Genomic DNA, 18,507 nt, shown 5'->3' on the forward strand with positions numbered 1-18,507 from the left:
CCACCAGGGACTCCTTTGGCAGCAGGGATTTCTCCCCATCCCAGTGATGTCATCAGTCCTCTTATTTTCCAAGAAGCATGCGGGCCGCAGTAAGTTGGAACCCACTGCAAAACAGCTGCGTTACTCTCAGAAAGAAACAGATGGACTTGAGGGAAAGGGGAAAAAAATGATAATAACAGCACAACAGAGTGAACTTAACAATGTACCCCGGCAAGAGGCAGCTGTGTTGAATCTGGCCATTAGAGGTAACGGAAAATCTTTACCACCCTCAAAGGCCAAGATGTAGACCAGAATGAAAATATTTTTAATTTGAGGGAGCCGAGTGATTTGGATGAAGCTCTTTGTACTGAAGGGTACAGCTAAATATGACAATATTTACTTAGTTGGTCTCTCTGTTCCCTTTCTGAGGGCCGGTCCTTAGCAAACAACATTTAATCTCTCACCCTTGACAGTTATTGGAAAAGCTAGATGTATCTCTTTTTGTTTCGTTCTCTCTCCCTTAAGAGAGAATTCAACAGATATTTAGATCTGTGGGGACCAATGAACTAGCTGCCAAGGAGTTCTTGGTCCAGGAAGGCTATGATCCAGGGACCTGGAGACTTAGTCACTCAACTTAAGGGGAAAGTTCAAAATCAAATTCTGTCTGAAAAACACTCAATTATGGCACATCAGGGGCCCATGCTTCTAGGACAGCCTCATGTTCTTCTTTCTCCTTTGTTGCTACCTGAGTTCAAAAAATTGCAAATTTCCCCATTAAGTTACTATGCTGTATTTATCACTAGTAAGATGGCCTTTATATCCTCCAAAATACAGGGGATGAGAAATTGCTTCATCTGTAACAAGAAAATCAATTCAAAAGGCAGTAGAAGACAGGACCTTTGAGGGCTTATACAATCTTGTTTTTGTACCCTCAATGCCTAGTATGTAGCTGGCACACAGTAGGTGCTTAGTAAATGCTAACTAAAGGAATTCATTAATGAGTCTTGATACCAGTAGGTTTTACTGTTTCCTTTCCTTGGATTGGTCTATGTTGTCAGGGTTTATTGATCTTGGCATACTTGACATTTTGGAACTGGATAATTCTCTGTTGTGGTGCATTTTGGATTCTTTTCTTTTTTCTTTCCTTTTCTTTTTTTTTTTTTTTTTTTTAAGACAGAGTTTCGCTCTTGTTTCCCAGGCTGGAGTGCAATGGTGCGATCTCAGCTAACTGCAACCTCTGCCTCCCAGGTTCAAGCAATTCTCCTGCTTCAGCCTCCCCAGTAGCTGGAATTACACGAATGTACCACCACGCCCAGCTAATTTTGTATTTTTTGTAGAGACGGGGTTTCTCCGTGTTGGTCAGGCTGGTCTTGAACTCCCGACCTCAGGTGATCCACCTGCCTCGGCCTCCCAAAGTGCGGGGATTACAGGCATGAGCCACTGCACCCGACTCTTCTTTCTTTTCTTTTCTTTATTTTTTAGGGACAGAGTCTCGCTCTGTTTCCCAGGCTGGAGTGCAGTGGCATGATTATGGCTCACTGTAGTCGCAAACGTCTGGGCTCAAGTGATTCTCTCATCTCAGCTTCCTGAGTAGCTAGGACTATAGGCACATACTACCATGCCCAGCAAATTTATTTTTATTTTTATTTTTTTTTGTAGAATAGGGTCTTGCTGTGTGGCCCAGGCTGGTCTTGAAATCCTGGCCTCAAGTGATCCTCCTGCCTCAGCCTCCCACAAAGTGCTGGGATTACAGGTGTGAGCCATTGCACCTGGCGCATTTTGGATGTTCAGCAGCCTCCCTCCCTGACCTCTACCCACTAGATTCATGACATGCCCTATCCAGTTTCGACAATCAAAAATGTCTCCAGATATTGCCAGATGCCCCTGGGGGACAAATTTGCCCGTAGTTGAGAACCTCAGGGCTACAGACTCCTTTGCTTTTCATTACATAAATCAACGAAGATTTAAAAAAGGAAGCACACACACACAAAACCCTCTACTTCTACTTCCTCGACTAAGAAAGACATTCCTTTTTCTTTCTCTTCCTTTGCCCTGGAGGTATGTCTGAAAATTGAGAAGCTGCACACACCCTACACATTTGTGTCTAGGGGAGATTGCTGCAGGTGGCAGCCCCCAGGAGGCCAACACAGATGCCATTTTCTTTGATCACTCCCCATCTCATGATGGAAGCCAGACCTCATGAACGACTGCAGTGAATGGAGGAGAAAGAGTAATGGACTTGAACTTGACTGCGAGCCGACATCAAAGGCCTCTGGGTTAGATCTCTCCCAGCATGGCTTTCAGAGATTCTCCAGCCTGGACTAGTCCTACAGGCTAGAAGTTGAGGTTTGTTCCTGCACCCCAAAACTGCCAACTCAGCCTTGCGGGTATGGCTGCACTGTCTGTGGCCTCTGCAGGCACACTCTGACTTATCGTGCAGAATTCCTCATTCCTCCGCTGGGATCTTCACCTTGAAATCTTGGCAGAGCATCAAGGAGCTGGGATGAAAATCTTGGCAGTAGCAAGATGCTATGTATCAGCCGCATAACCAGTCCAACCTGCTCAGCTTTTGGCTTCACCCCTTTTCCTGCTTTGGTGTTGATGATGGTCATTTTCCACGTGACATGGTGCAAACAGCTTTATGATGCTTCTGGGCAGACAGGGCCTCAGTGGTCTCTGTGACTAATCGAGGGGCTCTCTCTGCCTGAAAAAAATCACACTAATTCCCCCCTCCCCCACAATACAGCACTGCCCTGCAGAGTCCATTAATGACAATGAGAACAAACTTGAAGCTAAGAGTTCTTTGAGAACTGAAGATCAGGCCTTAATAGGAAATAGCATCACTGCAAACATGAGAATAAGGAAAGCACTGAGCTGGGCTATCAGCTGATCCTGAATCCCCAAAGCATTCTTCTGAATCCCTGGCTAGTGGCGATGGCACGAGGGCCATGGGGCAGAGGGCACCCACTGGAAAATTCCAAGCTCTGGTCACCTTCATGAGAGAGGCAGTCTTGATTGTGTGGCTCGAAGGTTTCCAGTGAGAAATGGAAAAAGAAAGGAAAGTCTTTTCACCCCCTCTTTTGGCCTGGATGGCTGTGTGTGTGTGACAGTAGCTGGGTGGAGAGGAGCAATCCAGATAACCCTGGTCTGGATTCATCAGCATCAAAAAAATCCAGGCACAGATTCAGCCCATCGGCATCCGGCTTCCATAAAGAACGTTTCTATTTAGGACGCTGACATCGTCAACTTAAAAAGATGGATGGGAAGAAAAGGCCCATGAAGCTGGATGCCTCCGATTAAAAAAAAAAAGGAACTCTGATTCACAACTGCTTGCTTAATGGCAACGAATTCATTTTCTTTGATAGCGCTTGCTCTGAAATTGTCACTGCTGGAAGAAAAAAAGCAAAGTCCCTCGCCTTCACTCATTCATTCAGCAACCACTGAGTGAGCGCCTGCTACGTACTGGTGCTGTAGCAGTGGCTGGGGAACAGCTAGCTCTTGTCTTTGCAGAGCTCATGCCATAGTGATGAGCTAGCACAATCTAGCATGACCTAGAAGCTATGGACCAGAACTTCGCTGTGTCCAGACCAGCAGTGGTGGGGGAGCGGCATGCCCAGGAAAACTCAGAAAGGGGGAGTCCTGTGTGAGCTGAACTCTAAAGGAGGGCCAGTCAGGGGTTTTAAGTACAAAACAAGGTCAGATTTCATTTTAGAAGGAAACTCCTGTGGTCGGGTGGAGGGTGTTAATTATTTACAGTGTGCCAGTTAGACATTTATGTCTGTTTGGAAATGGTTTGCCTTCTGAATCTGTTGTTCCTCTTACTCCCAGTCCCTGGCATGTTTACCGTAGACACAACCACCAAAACAGCCCAGGAAACTCACCCCTCTTCCTTTGGGTGGGTTCAGACTGCAGTCTGTATTCTGGCCTGTTGAAGATGGTGGGGCTGGGGTCACAAGGGAGTCACCCCTGGGGGAATGCTTTTTCTAAGATGTTATTGCAGGCTCCCAATGGTGCCTGTAGCCCTTTGTGATCCGGCTGCCAGGTCCATGGAGGAGGAATTCCACCTGTTACAGATGCCAGCAGATCCCCTGGGAGGTCACACAATGGATGATGAGTGTGCAGGGCTCAGCCCTATGGGCCCCCTTCTCCCGCATCCATTCAGTAACCCTAAGACTCTAGGACAGGCCAGGGGTGGCCCTGAGCATCAAAGCTGAATCCAGAGTTCCAACCATCTTCAATCACCTCTTCCTGTAGAACAAGGTTCCCAGCCTTGGCACTATGGACATCTGGAGCCAGATAATTCTTTTTTTTTTTTTTTTTGAGACGGGTCTCACACTGTCGCCTGGGCTGGAGTGCAGTGGTGCAATCTTGGCCTCCCAGGTTCAAGTGATTCTCCTGCCTCAGCCTCCAGTGTAGCTGGGATTACAGGCGCCTACCACCATGCCCAGCTAATTTTTTGTATTTTTAGTAGAAACGAGGTTTCACCATGTTGGCCAGGCTGGTCTTGAACTCCTGACTTTGTGATTCGCCTGCCTCAGCCTCCCAAAGTGCTGAGATTACAGGCGTGAGCCACCGCATCCGGCTGGAGTCAGACAATTCTCTGTTGTGAAGGGCTGTCCTGTCTGTGCTGTAGAGGATTTTAGCAGCATCCCTGGCCTCTACACTCTAGATACCAGTAGCCCTCCTATGTTTTGACAACTGAGAATGTCTACAGGCATTGCCAAGCATCCTCGTGAGGCAATAATTGCCCCCAGTGGAGAACTATTCTAGCGGACGGTTTTCCATTCTCTTCCTACTCGATCTCTTGGCAGCATTCAGCACCTCTGGTCACTCTCTTCCTCTTGAAACTTACATTCCTTGGTGCATTTCCCTTGTTTTCGTCCTAACTTTCTGACTAATTCTTTTAGATTCCTGATTCTTTTAGATTCGACCTGATCGCCAGCTGCTGCCATCTCTGAAGGCTCGGACTTGAACCCCTTTCCCATTTATACTTCATGCTTTCTTCCTCTCATCCATCCCCAGGATTTTTAAATCTCCTATTCGCCAAATACTCTTGAGTTTGTCTCCAGCCCAGATCTCTCGCCTAAGCTCCAGACTCATTTCTGTTTGTGTTAGCTGCCTCACTGACATCACAAAATCCACGCATCTTTCTCCAAGGTACACCTCTCTTCTCATCTTCCCATTTCAGTAAGCAGCACCCCCATCTATCAGTCGCTCAAGCCAGAATCCTTAAGGCCATCCCAACTCCTCCTTCAACCTCATCCCCACATCCAATCCATAAGCAATCCCTGTCAATTCATCCTCATCTTCAAAACATACATTAAAACCATCTGCTCCTCTCCATCTCTGCCGCCAGCCCTCTAGCGCAAGCCACGATAGCACCTAAGTAACTGATTACATAATGATAGTGACCTTGGTGGTCTCCTGACTCTGCTCTTCTCCAGTCCATTCTCCATCCAGAACAATCTTTTAAAAGTATAATTTATTTTTTATTTTTTTGAGACGGAGTCTCGCTCTGTGGCCCAGGCTGGAGTGCAGTGGCCGGATCTCAGCTCACTGCAAGCTCCGCCTCCCGGGTTCCCGCCATTCTCCTGCCTCAGCCTCCTGAGTAGCTGGGACTACAGGTGCCCGCCACCTCGCCCGGCTAGTTTTTTGTATTGTTAGTAGAGACGGGGTTTCACCGTGTTAGCCAGGATGGTCTCGATCTCCTGACCTCGTGATCCGCCTGTCTCGGCCTCCCAAAGTGCTGGGATTACAGGCTTGAGCCACTGCACCCGGCCTAAAAGTATAATTTAGATCCTATGACGCCTCAACTTCATTTATTTATTTATTTATTTATTTATTTTGAGACCGAGTCTCTGTTGCCCAGGCTGGATTGCAGTGGTGTGATCTTGGCTCACTGTAACCTCTGCCTCCTGGGTTCAACCTCGGCTTCCCGAGTAGCTGGGACTTCAAGCGATTCTCCTGCCTCAGTCTTCTGAGTAGCTGGGACTACAGGCGCATGCCACCAAGCCCGGGTAATTTTTGTATTTTTAGTAGAGTTGGGGCTTCATTCTGCTGGTCAGGCTGGTCTCAAACTCCTGACCTCAGGTGATCTGCCTGCCTTGGCCTCCCAAAATGCTGGGATTACAGGCGTGAGGCACTGCGCCTGGCCTGAACTGTCATTTTTTCCATAGCATATCTCCTGATCCTATCCTCTTAAATGCAGTTTCCTCATCACAGTCTCTCTCTGTACCTGCCTTCCTACACTTGTGACTCTGAACTCCATATGTGTGTGTGTGACTATTTCTCTACTGTTTGCCAAATACTCTCCGTGTGGTATTTGTTAGATTGGAAGTATCCTGAGGGGAGGAACCCTAAGTATCTCTTTGGCTCATTGCTGCTGCGTCCTTTTTCCTTTTTTTTTTTTTTTGAGACAGTTTCTGGCTCTGTTGCGATCTCAGCTCGTCAAAGCCCCCGCTTCCTGGGTTCAAGCGATTCTCGTGCGTCAGCCTCCCGAGTAGCTGACCACCCTGCCAGCTAATTTTTGTATTTTTAGTAGAGTTTTTGCCATGTTGATCAGGCTGGTCTCGAACTCCTAAACTCAAGTGATCCGCCTGCCTCGGCCTCCCAAAGTGCTGGGATTACAGGTGTTAGTCACCATGCCCAGATATCCCCGTCTTAACATTGTACATGACACTCAGTGAGGGCTCCATAAATATTTATTGGATGAATAATTACTGGACTCTTTACCACTCATCTTGGCCAAACTGCATCCAGGGAAGGATACTTTAGGACCCAGGGAAAGAGGTATGGACGTGCCCATGAGCGACTCTGTGAAGCATGAAGGAAAAGCTCCTTGAATGTTTATGTGAATGAAAGGAAGCTTTCTAGTGGAGGTTCTTTGGGGGCCCAGAGCACAGGGAAATGAGTCAGGCACGTTGACTAGAAATGAGACTTGATTTCTTCATTAATATTCTATATTTGTATCAAGACTTCCTACTGAATCAGGAGGGAACTCCCTGAAGTCCAGGCAGAGCCACGCCAAAGCACACTGGGAGGAAAAGCTGAAATTAGTTCAGAGTTTTCTGGCAACCCTGCTTTCCTGGAAGACCCAGAGCTCCCAAAGAGGCCGGGAGGTCCAGGTAGGACAGCAGCCCAGGGGAGCCCGAGGCGTCACAGGAGTGCTTTGCACAATGCTCTGGACATCATCAGACCCCATTAAGCACTGGCGGACTTGACATGAAACTACAGGATTTCCATGGAGTGAGACAAGGGGAAGGTCAATGGTGCCCTGTTTATTTCCCTCTTCGGCCGTTCCACAGTTACGCAGAAAGCATTTAACTTTGTTTATCTTAAAAAGCATAGGTGTGGTTGGCCGCAGAGCACAATGAAAGTTGATGATGTTAAAACGCTCACCCTTTGGGTGGAGATGAGCAACACAGAGTGATCCACATCAGCCTCTCCCCATCTCTTTCAGGGACAGCAGCTGAAGACATGTGCCTGCAATTAAGCAGCCAAGCATTTGCTAAGATCAGGTAAGACTTTTATACCAAAACGAATCCCAAAACGTGGAGGCAAAAGAAATCCGAACCACCATGTTGGGAGCCTGGTTTATTTGTGTAACGACAGAATTCATTTTGAAGAAGTTTATTTATTGTGTCTCCCATCAGCCTTAATGACTCTGGGAGAAGAGTTTCAAGGTCCGCGTGTTACGGTTCGAGGACGAGTCTAGGGCCCTGATTCCAGACATATTGGGATTGGTGGCATGTTGCTAACCAACAAAAATAGCCCTGCATCTGCTGTCATTGCAGGGCTAGGATGTTATATACAAGTGGGTCACCCAAGTTCCGTCAGCAGCCATTAATAAAATACTAATGGGATATAAATGGTGACTCGCACAAACCGTATAGCAGGAAGGTAGAAGTAAGGCAAAGGATGGATCCTGGTATGTTGAAAACCAGAGAGAAAGAAGTTCTCTGAAATTTATTCTCAGCCAAGAACAAAGGAGATGCCCTCATTAAAGTGCTTGCTGTTTTGAGAGAAAGGAGCTGTGCTGGAATGAGCTATCAAAGTTTTCAAGGATTGATTCAGATACAGATAAAACACAGGTGGCTCATGCCTATAATCCCAGCGCCTCGGGAGGCCGAGGTGGGCGGATCATTTGAGGTCAGAAGTTGGAGACCAACCTGGCCAACAGGGTGAAACCCCATCTCTACTAAAAATACAAAAATTAGCCAGGTATGGTGGTGGGTGCCTGTAATCCCAGATACTCAGGAGGCTGAGGCAGAAGAATAGCTTGAACCTGGGAGGCAGACATCACAGTGAGATCACACCACCGCACTCCAGCCTGGGCCAGACTCCATCTCAAAAAAAAAAAAAAAAAAAAAAGCATGAGATTGGGGAGACTGCCTGTTGTGTTTCAGGGAGGCCAGTGTGTTGGACGGCCCAGCCCTATGGATACTGACGTTGCCAAAAAATGATGGCAGAGTTGGGAGACAGGAAAACTAAGTGGAAATTGAGTAACGGCCAGGGCCAATGATGGTCCCTGAAGAGTTAGGGACTTAATTTTGAGACTCGCAAGAAGAACCAGAAAGACATAAAAGCAAATTGAATCCACACAACGAGAGATGGCATCCTCCCAAGTTAGGAGGCGCTTAAGAAATAGTTGTGGAATGAATGAATGAATGAATGAATCTCTTCCACATCTCATCCCAAATGTCGCTTACCTCAGATTCTTTGTAGTAGCGCTCTGGAATTTCATCGCAGGCAATATCAATAAAGCAAACTTCTCTCTCCAGGTCTTTGGCTTCATTGTCGAAAATCTGAAAAAGCAGAGCAACATATCAAAGGTTAGTGATAGCAGGTGTTACCTTCCAAAGTGCCTGAGGCAGAGTAACCCCCACACAGAGCATCTTCACACGTCCCAGTGCCCCCGGCTAGTGCCTTCACCAGCCTCAGAATGCGCAAGAATCATAGAAAGCTTTGATTCATGGCTTCCGTTTTGTCACATCAGAGGCAGGTGTAGCATCAATCACTGCTTGGTGAGAGGCAGAAGAAAAACTGGGCTGTTTTTAGAAGTTCAAGAGTGAGGAAATTGATCTCTTCCAAAAAATATCTCTTCCTAAACTGAAGTGTGCTGATTTTTGGCAGTTCACCTGAACAGGAGGAGTAAAGAGGTTGGAAAGGGTCTGGCTAAATTTGAGTCAAAAAGCAGGGATATAGGCCAAGAGTTAGAAAGAGTGTATTTTTTAAAATTAAAATTATATATATATGTTAAAAATATATATTATATATTTTATATACATTTAGTTTCACAAATAATACATGCTCATTGCAGAAAATATAGATAAGCAAAAATAAGAAAATAAACCACAATCTCATTACCCAAGGGAAACACACCTGTTTTTCTTGATCATTTAAGAGCACAATTTCCCTTGCACACATAAAGGTAACAACGTAAAGCTTGGCAAGACACTGAGATAGTTTCCTGCCAATCTGATCTAGGTCCCACTGGCCCAGAATGCATATCACTTGCAAAATAATAATAATAATAATAATAACAACAATCACACAGCCACAATATATAGATATAAGTGTCGGCCTGGGCACGGTGGTTCACGCCTGTAATCCCAGCGCTTTGGGAGGCCGAGGCAGGTGGATCACTTGAGGTCAGGAGTTTGAGACCACCTTGGCCAACATGGTGAAACCCTGTCTCTACCAAAAATACAAAAATTAGCCAGGCATGGTGGTGCACGCCTGTAATCCCAGCTACTTGGGAGGCTGAGTCAGGAAAATCACTTGAACCCGGGGGGCAGAGGTTGCAGTGAGCTGAGATTGCGTCATTGCACTCCAGCCTGGGCGACAGAGTGAGACTGTCTCAAAAAAAAAAAATTAAGTTCTTCTAGTTCTTCTCATTGTATCTTTCTGGTCTAAAGGGATCATCATCCTTCTGCAGGATGACAAACAGCTTTCTTTTTTTGAGACAGAGTCTCAAGGCTGGAGTGCAGTGGTGGGATCTTGGCTCACTGCAACCTCCACCTCCTGGGTTCAAGCGATTCTTCTGACCCAGCCTCCTGAGTAGCTGGGACTACAGGTGCCCATCACCAAGCCTGGTCAATTTTTGTATTTTTAGTAGAGACGAGGTTTCACCATCTTGGCCAGGCTAGTCTCGAACTCCTGACCTCAAGTGATCCATCCACCTTGGCCTCCCAAAGTGCTGGAATTACAGGCGTGAGCCACCATGCCCGGCCAACAGATTTAAGTTTGGACAACCACTTCATTCTTAGAGGAAGTCTTAACTGTAACCGCATCTCACTGTTTAGCTCATTCCTGGAGGGAATCTCCAGTTAACACTAATTCCATCTGACTCTTCGGGAGAGAATGCAGCAGTATTTTGGAAGAACAGGGTAGTTGATACCCAAGAACACGGCCCTAACCCGAACTTGGTGCCTATTAATAACACAGTCTCCCACAAGAGGGCATCTGAAGGGTTCTGTATAGGCTCAACTCGTCTTGGTTGGATTCTCAAGTTCCTTGAAATGATTAGCCCTTTCTAAATGCTTTCTGAATAATATTTGTGTTGAAATTATCCTCCAAGTCTGCTGGTGGTTCTTCTCTTCTTGCCTATTCTCTTCTAAATATTTGGAGACTGGACTCTTCAGATTTGTCCAAGGAGATTAACTCCCCAGTCTGACCCGAGGTGGCCACTGACTTCTCCTTCAAGTCAGAGAAAGACTGGTTCTTGGGTCAACTCTGATTCTTTCCACTGCTACTTGAAGTCAAGTGCCTCAGGACACTCCTAAAGCATTTGGGAGGGACAAGTGGACTGCCTCGAAATGAAACAGACAGTGGAGAAACAAGTTCAAGTGGAGAAATAAGTTGTGAAATAAAATACTGGGTCTCACACTGTTTGCAAGAGCCAGTCCCCCTGCTCCTTCTTTCTTTTTGCAAATCTCTTTTAAGTGTGAGCTAAGAGAAGAGAGACAAGTGCCTCATTAAGAAGACACACAGAGGCCAGGCATGGTGGCTCACACCTGTAAGCCCAGCACTTCAGGAGGCTGAAGCGGTGGGGGGAGGGGGATCACTTGAGGTTGCGAGTTCAAGACCAGCCTGGCCAACATGATGAGATGGTGAAACCCCATCCCTACTAAAAATAAAAAAAATTAGCCGGGCGTATTGTCATGTGCCTGTAATCCCAGCTACCTGGGAGCCTGAGGCAGAAGAATCCCTTGAACCTGGGAGGTGGACATTGCAGTGAGTGGAGATTGTGCCACTGCACTCCAGCCTGGTCGACAGAGTAAGACTCTGTCTCAAAAACAACAACAACAAAAACCACACACACACACATACACACACACAAACACACACAGAATACCCCAGAGGGAAATGAGCTTCCAGAGAGTAAATTACAAAAGTAGTTAAAAAGGTTTGACATTTATTGGTAGTAAAATCTATAGGACTCAAAGAAAGGGAACTAAGCAGGGATGAAGGGGGGCATGACAGGTTGTATAGCTTTCCCTGATTTAATTCAAACATTTTATTGATCCCCCATTGCACCCATTGCAGTTTTCACAGTATTGCCTCAGTTCCAAAGTAGCCCTTACACCTCTGCTCTGAGATCATGGACTGGACCCTGTAAGCATTTCTCCTTTACAATGAGCCTCATCAGTAGGGGGCCCTGGAGGGCAACTGCAAGAGGAAGGGGATTTCTCCTTCAGATTTAGATGTTGCTGGGCTGCAGAGTCTGTCTGTGGGGACTTTCGGTCAGGCTCTGCCCCAGCCGCATGCCTAGAGTGCACGGTTGCTCAGTGACCTTGCAGCCCTAGCCTGGGCCCAGTAACCACTTCACGGTGGCCCTCCTGCTGCAGGCACTGCATGCTGTAGGCCTTGCACTGGCAGCGTGCCTGACTCTTCACACACACACCTGTCTAGCAACCTCCTCAGGCCTGCACCCCAGAGGGCGCTCTGCTCCTCAACCACTGTGAACCAGCCCTGGCTCAGGTCAACCTCGTGAACTTCCCCACCATCCTGTGGGCTACAACCACACCTTCTCCAACGAAATCTGAACTCCAGCCATGCAGGGGGCCCCTTCCAACTTTGTCCTTCCTGGGTATTCTCTCTCAGCCTTAGGGTACCCTTTCGAGTTCCCTTTACATCCTTATAGTTGCTCCTATCAGAGATCAATAATTCCTTCTATTACATTTCTCCTATTCAAATTACTGTGTGGTTTCTGTCTCCTGATTGGGCCCTGACTGATATACCCATTGCATGCAAAGTGCTGCCCTGGGCTTGAGGGACTACAAAGATAGACCTTGAGAGGTTATCATCTAGTAGGAGAGACAGACTGGGGAGCTATTACCAAAAATACAAGGCAGAATAGAGTATGTGCTGGCAAAAGAAAGAAAATAATAGGCTGTCAGCTGGGTGCAGTGGCTCACACCTGTAATCCCAGCACTTAGGGAGGCCAAGGCAGGTAGATTGCTTGAGGTCAGGAGTTTGAGACCAGCCTGGTCAACATGGTGAAACCCCAGCTGGGCGTGGTGGCACATACCTGTGAACCCTGCTACTCGGGAGGCTGAGGCATGAGAATCGCCTGAACTCGGGAGGCAGAGGTTGCAGTGGGCTGAGATTGTGCCACTGCACTCCAGCCTAGGCAACACAGTGAGACTCCATCTCACTGTGGAGTGTCACCACACTAATTTTTGTATTTTTAGTAGAGATGGGGTTTTACCATGTTGGCCAGGCTGGTCTAGAACTCTTGACCTCAGGTGATCCACCCACCTCGGCCTCCCAAAGTGCTGGGATTACAGGCGAGTTTCAATTTCTAATAAATAATGAATTTCCCAGTGATTAGAGATTAAGAGATGCTCACAGGCGCTCAATAATTGCCTGGTGAACTAATGGAAGACATTAGCTTCTACCTTCCAAAGAGGACTCCATGGCAGGAATATTGCTTACTCATTGATCTTAGTTTTTTTTTTTTTTTTCCTACGAGTCTGAGATCCTATTTCCTTGGCTGTAAGCACCCTAATTTCCCACAATTGCCGCCACAGGGCTCAGTGCAGGGTGACAACCTACTATGGGCTGATGGGTCCTACATTGGCAATCAGGAGAGCTGAGTTTAAATTCAGTTATCTGGTCAGGCATGGGGGGCTCACACCTGTAATCCCAGTATTTTGAGAGGCCAGGTGGGCAGATCACCTGAGGTCAGGAATTCAAGACCAGCCTGGCCAACATGGTGAAACTCCATCTCTATGAAAAATGGGTTTCAGGGATTCTGGGAGATATCTTGGAATTTGGGAAGGTGTATTTTTCTGGAAAGAGAGTTCGACCACTTTCATCTGATCATCAAAGAGATCTGTGGGGCCGGGCGCAGTGGCTCAAGCCTGTAATCCCAGCACTTTGGGAGGCCAAGACGGGCGGATCACGAGGTCAGGAGATCGAGACCATCCTGGCTAACACGGTGAAACCCCGTCTCTACTAAAAAATACAAAAAAAAAAACTAGCCGGGCGAGGTGGCGGGCGCCTGTAGTCCCAGCTACTCGGAGGCTGAGGCAGGAGAATGGCATAAACCCGGGAGGCGGAGCTTGCAGTGAGCTGAGAACCGGCCACTGCACTCCAGCCTGGGCGACAGAGTGAGACTCTGTCTCAAAAAAAAAAAAACAAAAACAAAAACAAAGAGATCTGTGGCCCTAAGGAGACTGAGATCAAGTGACCCAGGTGACCATTAACATTCCTTCCAGTTAAAAAGCCTGTGGTGTTAAAAGTGGCCTCTGCATCCTATTAGTCTCCTCCATCTTGCTCCTTGCCTTATTCCTTCTCTGTCCTATCATCCCATAGTTAGCCAACTTGAGTGGTACACAGAGGGGCTGCCACGGAGCAGTGGGAAGTGGCAACAGTCCTGATGTGGTGTAATCAGAGAGCATGGACAAGGTAAAACGGTCTCATCTTCACATTCAGTTCAGGGCAGGAGCCAGAATTAAGCCAACACTGTTAAAAACAAGCAGAGGCTTCACCGTGCCCCAAAGGAAAAGACTCAGTCACAGCAATGATTCATTTGGGCTCCCCGATGGTGGCAGGTGCAGCTGCCAGAGCTCTGGTCCAACTCCCGGCTCTTGGAGGTGGAGGAAGAGATCTGCTGAGGTTGCATTAGGATGCGAATGCCTTTTGTTGTTGCACAAGCCAAAGCTTTACAGGGGTGTACCTGACACTGGAGTGCTGTGACCTTCATGGTCTCGTTTGTCCTTGGGCTGAACTTGTCTCCTGAGATGGGACCTGGGTGTGGGAGGTCACGGAGGCACTTTTCCTATATCACCTATAGTAATGTTCCCCTCTTTGGCTATTTATCAGAGACAGGGAGAAGGAAAAGTGTTTATCCTCTTTCCCTTCTACTGTCTACCCACAAATCATCTGCAGTGGATTTGGGTGTCAATCTGGTTGACTGCCCTGGCCACCCTCGCCATACACACACTAGAGAGTGAATGCTCAGTAGGAAACATTCCTTTAAATATGAACCTAGAAATGCGACATGGGGAAGGCAAATCTGGATAATTACCATCTTATAGATTCCAAAATTAAAAGGGAGTAATTTTCTCTGTTTTGTAAAGTATTAAGAATAATAAGTATCAAGTGCCTTACACATCTTCATATACTTTATCTAGTAAGCTTACGTTTTGAGAATTTATCTTAAGAAAAGAATGTTGGTGGCCAGGCATGGGCTCAAGCCTGAAATCCCAGCACTTTTGGGAGGCCAAGGCAGGTGGATCAGTTGAGGTCAGGAGTTTTGAGACCAGCCTGGGCAACATGGCAAAACCCAGCCTCTACTAAAAAATACAAAAATTAGCTGGGCATATTGATGGGCGCCTGTAGTCCAGCTACTCAAGAGCTGACGCAAGAGAATCGCTTAAACCCAGGCAGAGGTTGCAGTGAGCCAAGATGGCACGAGAGTGAGACTCTGTATAAAATAATAATAATAAAAACCAGAAAGAAAAGAATCTTGGCAAGGCATAGTGGCTCACAGCTGTAATCCCAGAACTTTGTGAAGCTAAGATGGGAGGATGGCTTGAGCCCAGGAGTTTGAGACCTCCTAGACAACATAGTGATACCTTGTCTCTACAAATAATTTAAAAATTAGCTGGGTGAGGTGGCATGGATCTGTGGTCTCAGCTACTCAGGAGGCTGAGGTGGGAGGACTGCTTGAGCCTAGGCAGTGGAGGCTGCAATGAGCCGTGATTGTGCCATTGCAATTCCAGCCTGGGTGACAGAGTGAAACCCCCAAAAAAAAAAAAAAAAAAAAAAGAAGAAAGAAAGAAGAAGAAAAAAAGAAAATAATCTTAAAGGAAAAGACTTATGCACAAAGATTTTTATTGCAACATTATTATAATGTCAAGACAAATTAAGATTGAAAAAAGAAAAAAACAGCTTAAATATCCTACTATGGGATAATTGCCAAAGAAATTAAGGTAAATCCATTTCATGAACCAGTACGTGCCGTGTGGTCATAATAGAGGTACACTGGTAAGTATGAAATGTGTCTTATCAGCCTAGATTTCTCTTTGAACACAGGTGTTTTTCTAAAATTTGTAATTGCTTTTGCTTCATTTCTAGATTTGTTTCTAGATTTTGTGATTTCTCTTGATACAATCCATCAAGATCACTATGCAGGGTGGCTCTTCATAAATCCACAATTTTGGGAATCATGAATTCTGCAGCTCTTTTCTCTACAACAGAAACTTTGATGGTTTAAGATCCAAGCTTAGATGAAAAATGTCTGTACTTTCTGCACAATTTTTCTGTAAACCTAAACTGCTTTAGAAAATAAAATCTAGGGTGGGTGTGGTGACTCATGCCTGTAATCCCAGCACTTTGGGAGGCCAAGGCAGGTGGATCACCTGAGGTCAGGAGTTTGAGACCAGCCTGGTCAACATGATGAAACCCCATCTCTACAAAAATACAAAAATTAGCTGGGTGTGGTGGCGCATGCCTGTAGTCCCAGCTGCTTGAGAGGCTGAGTGAGGCAGGAGAATCGTTTGAACCCGGGAGGTGAAGGTTGCAGTGAGCCGAGATCACGCCACTGTACTACAGCAGGGCGACAGAGTGAGACTCCATCTCAGAAGAAAAAAAAAGAAAAGAAAATCTATTATCCTCTAAAAATTGAGGGGCTGGGCAGGTGGGGGGAAGGTACAAGCCTAGTGGCTGTGTAGATTTTTATCTTCCTGCCATCTGTACAAGCTACTGAGGATACAAGGTAGAGGTGGCTGATTAGGAGGGATTTTGAGAAAAGTCTACCAGTCATCTTGTTTTATGCTTCAGATACGATTAAAGAGACAGAGAAACCTAGCCAAACCACTGTTCCTCTCTACTATAACTTTATTTTTTGGCTTTTGGGAGCTCGCTGGGGGAAGCAATTCAGGAAGACATGCCAACAAAGTACAGGTTCAGCCAGCAGGAACGCTGGAAGCAGAATTTATGTTTTAACAATGCTGTCCTACTCATGCTGTGCATCGGCAAAGTGGCTACTGGTTTGGGGGAGGGAGGGGATACTGGTTGCTAGTTAATACTTTAAGCATACAGGTCTAGTGTTGGTTCATGGTTTATTATTATTATTATTATTATTATTTTAAGACGGAGTCTTGCTCTGTCACCCAGGCTGGAATGCATTGGCATGACTGCAACCTCTTCCTCCTGGGTTCAAGTGATTCTCCTGCCTCAGCCTCCCAAGTAGCTGGGACTACAGGCATGCGCTACCACGCCTGGCTAATTTTTGTATTTTTAGTAGAGATGGGGTTTCACCATGTTGGCCTGGTCTCAAACTTCTGACCTCAAGTGATCCAACCGCCTCGGCCTCCCAAAGGGCTGGAATTAACTGCACCTGGCCAGTTCATGGTTTATTGATTATTATCTAATAGCAGCATATTCAGTTGGGGACAGCCTGAAAAGAACTAATGGCTGTTAAAAAAAACAAAAAAAAGTCCAGGTTACCAATGATGAAAACCATCTCTACTGGTCATCTCACTGAGAACATTATCCCAGCTACACAATTCAGTTGTGACTGTTTCATAAATATACACATGACTATTTATGAATATATATTTATGAATATATATATGAATATACAATCCAACCCAAGAGTATTTCAACTTGTCTTCTACATGGTCATTAAGATAGGAATAAAAAGGATACTCTTCCTGGGGCTCTTCAAAATCATTTTCTTTTCTTTTTTTTAAATATTAGGTTGGTGCAAAAGTAATCATGGTTTTTGCAGATAGATACAGGGTCTTGCTACATTGCCCAGGTGCATCACAAACTTCTGAGCTAAAGTGATCCTCCTGCCATGGCCTCCCAAAGTGTTAGGATTACAGGTGTGAGCCACTGCACCTGGCCTCAACCATTTTTGGTCTCTATTCTTTTTTGTTTTGCAGAATAAAGAGTTGGGTAACTGTTATTTGTTCTTTTTTTTTTTTTGAGACGGAGCCTCACTCTGTCACCCAGGCTGGAGTGCAGTGGCTGGATCTCAGCTCACTGCAAGCTCCGCCTCCAGAGTTTACACCATTCTCCTGCCTCAGCCTCCAGAGTAGCTGGGACTACAGGCACCCGCCATCTCGCAAGGCTAGTTTTTTTGCTTTTTTAGTAGAGATGGGGTTTCACCGTGTTAGCCAGGATGGTCTCGATCTCCTGACCTTGTGATCTGCCCGTCTTGGCCTCCCAAAGTGCTGGGATTACAGGCTTGAGCCACCGCGCCCGGCTGTTGTTTGTTCTTAAGATAGAATTACTGTACTTAAGGACAGCACTCTAGAGAGGAAAAGGCTGAATGCCCACCACTCAATGAATCGGCAAATATTGGTTAAGCATCTACTGTGTGTTCAACACTGTGCCTTGGAAAAATGTGTAAGAGAAGGTCCATTCTCAAGGAAGCCATGATTTTGTGGAGACTAGATTTAATACACAGTTTAATCAACATTATATAACATATAATCTATTTATTACTGAAGTACTAAAATATATGTTTCAGGCCAGCTGCGGTGGCTCGTACCTATAATCCAAACACTTTGGGAGGCCGAGGAGGGCAGATCACTTGAGATCAGGAGTTTGAGACCAGCCTGGCCAACATGGTGAAACCCTGTCTCTACAAAAAATACAAAAATTAGCCAGGTGTGGCGGCACACGCCTATAGTCCCAGCTACTGGGGAGGCTGAGGCAGGAGAATCACTTGAACCTGGGAGGCAGAGGCTGCAGTGAGCTGAGATCGTGCCACTGCACTCCAGCCTGGGCGACAGAGTGAAACTTTGTCTCAAAATAAAATAAATAAAATAAAATAAGATGTGCTTCAGACAAGAGTACTCTAGTAGTCCAAATTCAGCAAGGAGGGAACTCAGTACAGGTCCATAGTGGTTGGGGTCCAAGATGATTATTTGGCCAGCAGGGGTGATAGAAGAGACTGGCCGATTGGTGTCGTGAAGAAAGAATCCAATCCCACATCGTGCCTGCAGTGTGGTCCAGAGACACCAGGCCAGGAATGTAGCTCAGGGCTGCTGAGGTTTCCATCTG

The 18,507-nt window shown here is 46.3% G+C and overlaps 1 protein-coding gene across 4 annotated transcripts in view; it reads right to left on the reverse strand.

Moving 5' to 3' along the window:
- The window catches only part of PITPNC1 (phosphatidylinositol transfer protein cytoplasmic 1), a 327,211-nt gene that overhangs the window by 58,220 nt on the left and 250,484 nt on the right, over positions 1 to 18,507 (reverse strand). For all 4 annotated transcript variants that reach the window (XM_033183893.1, XM_033183896.1, XM_033183895.1 and 1 more), the window contains exon 6: positions 8,688 to 8,783. In XM_033183893.1, the coding sequence (XP_033039784.1) occupies positions 8,688 to 8,783 (96 nt within the window). The remainder of the gene's footprint in view (positions 1 to 8,687; positions 8,784 to 18,507) is intronic.

The sequence above is a fragment of the Trachypithecus francoisi genome, unplaced genomic scaffold (genome assembly GCF_009764315.1).
Source record: "Trachypithecus francoisi isolate TF-2019V2 unplaced genomic scaffold, Tfra_2.0 Lachesis_group20, whole genome shotgun sequence".
NCBI lineage: Eukaryota > Metazoa > Chordata > Mammalia > Primates > Cercopithecidae > Trachypithecus > Trachypithecus francoisi.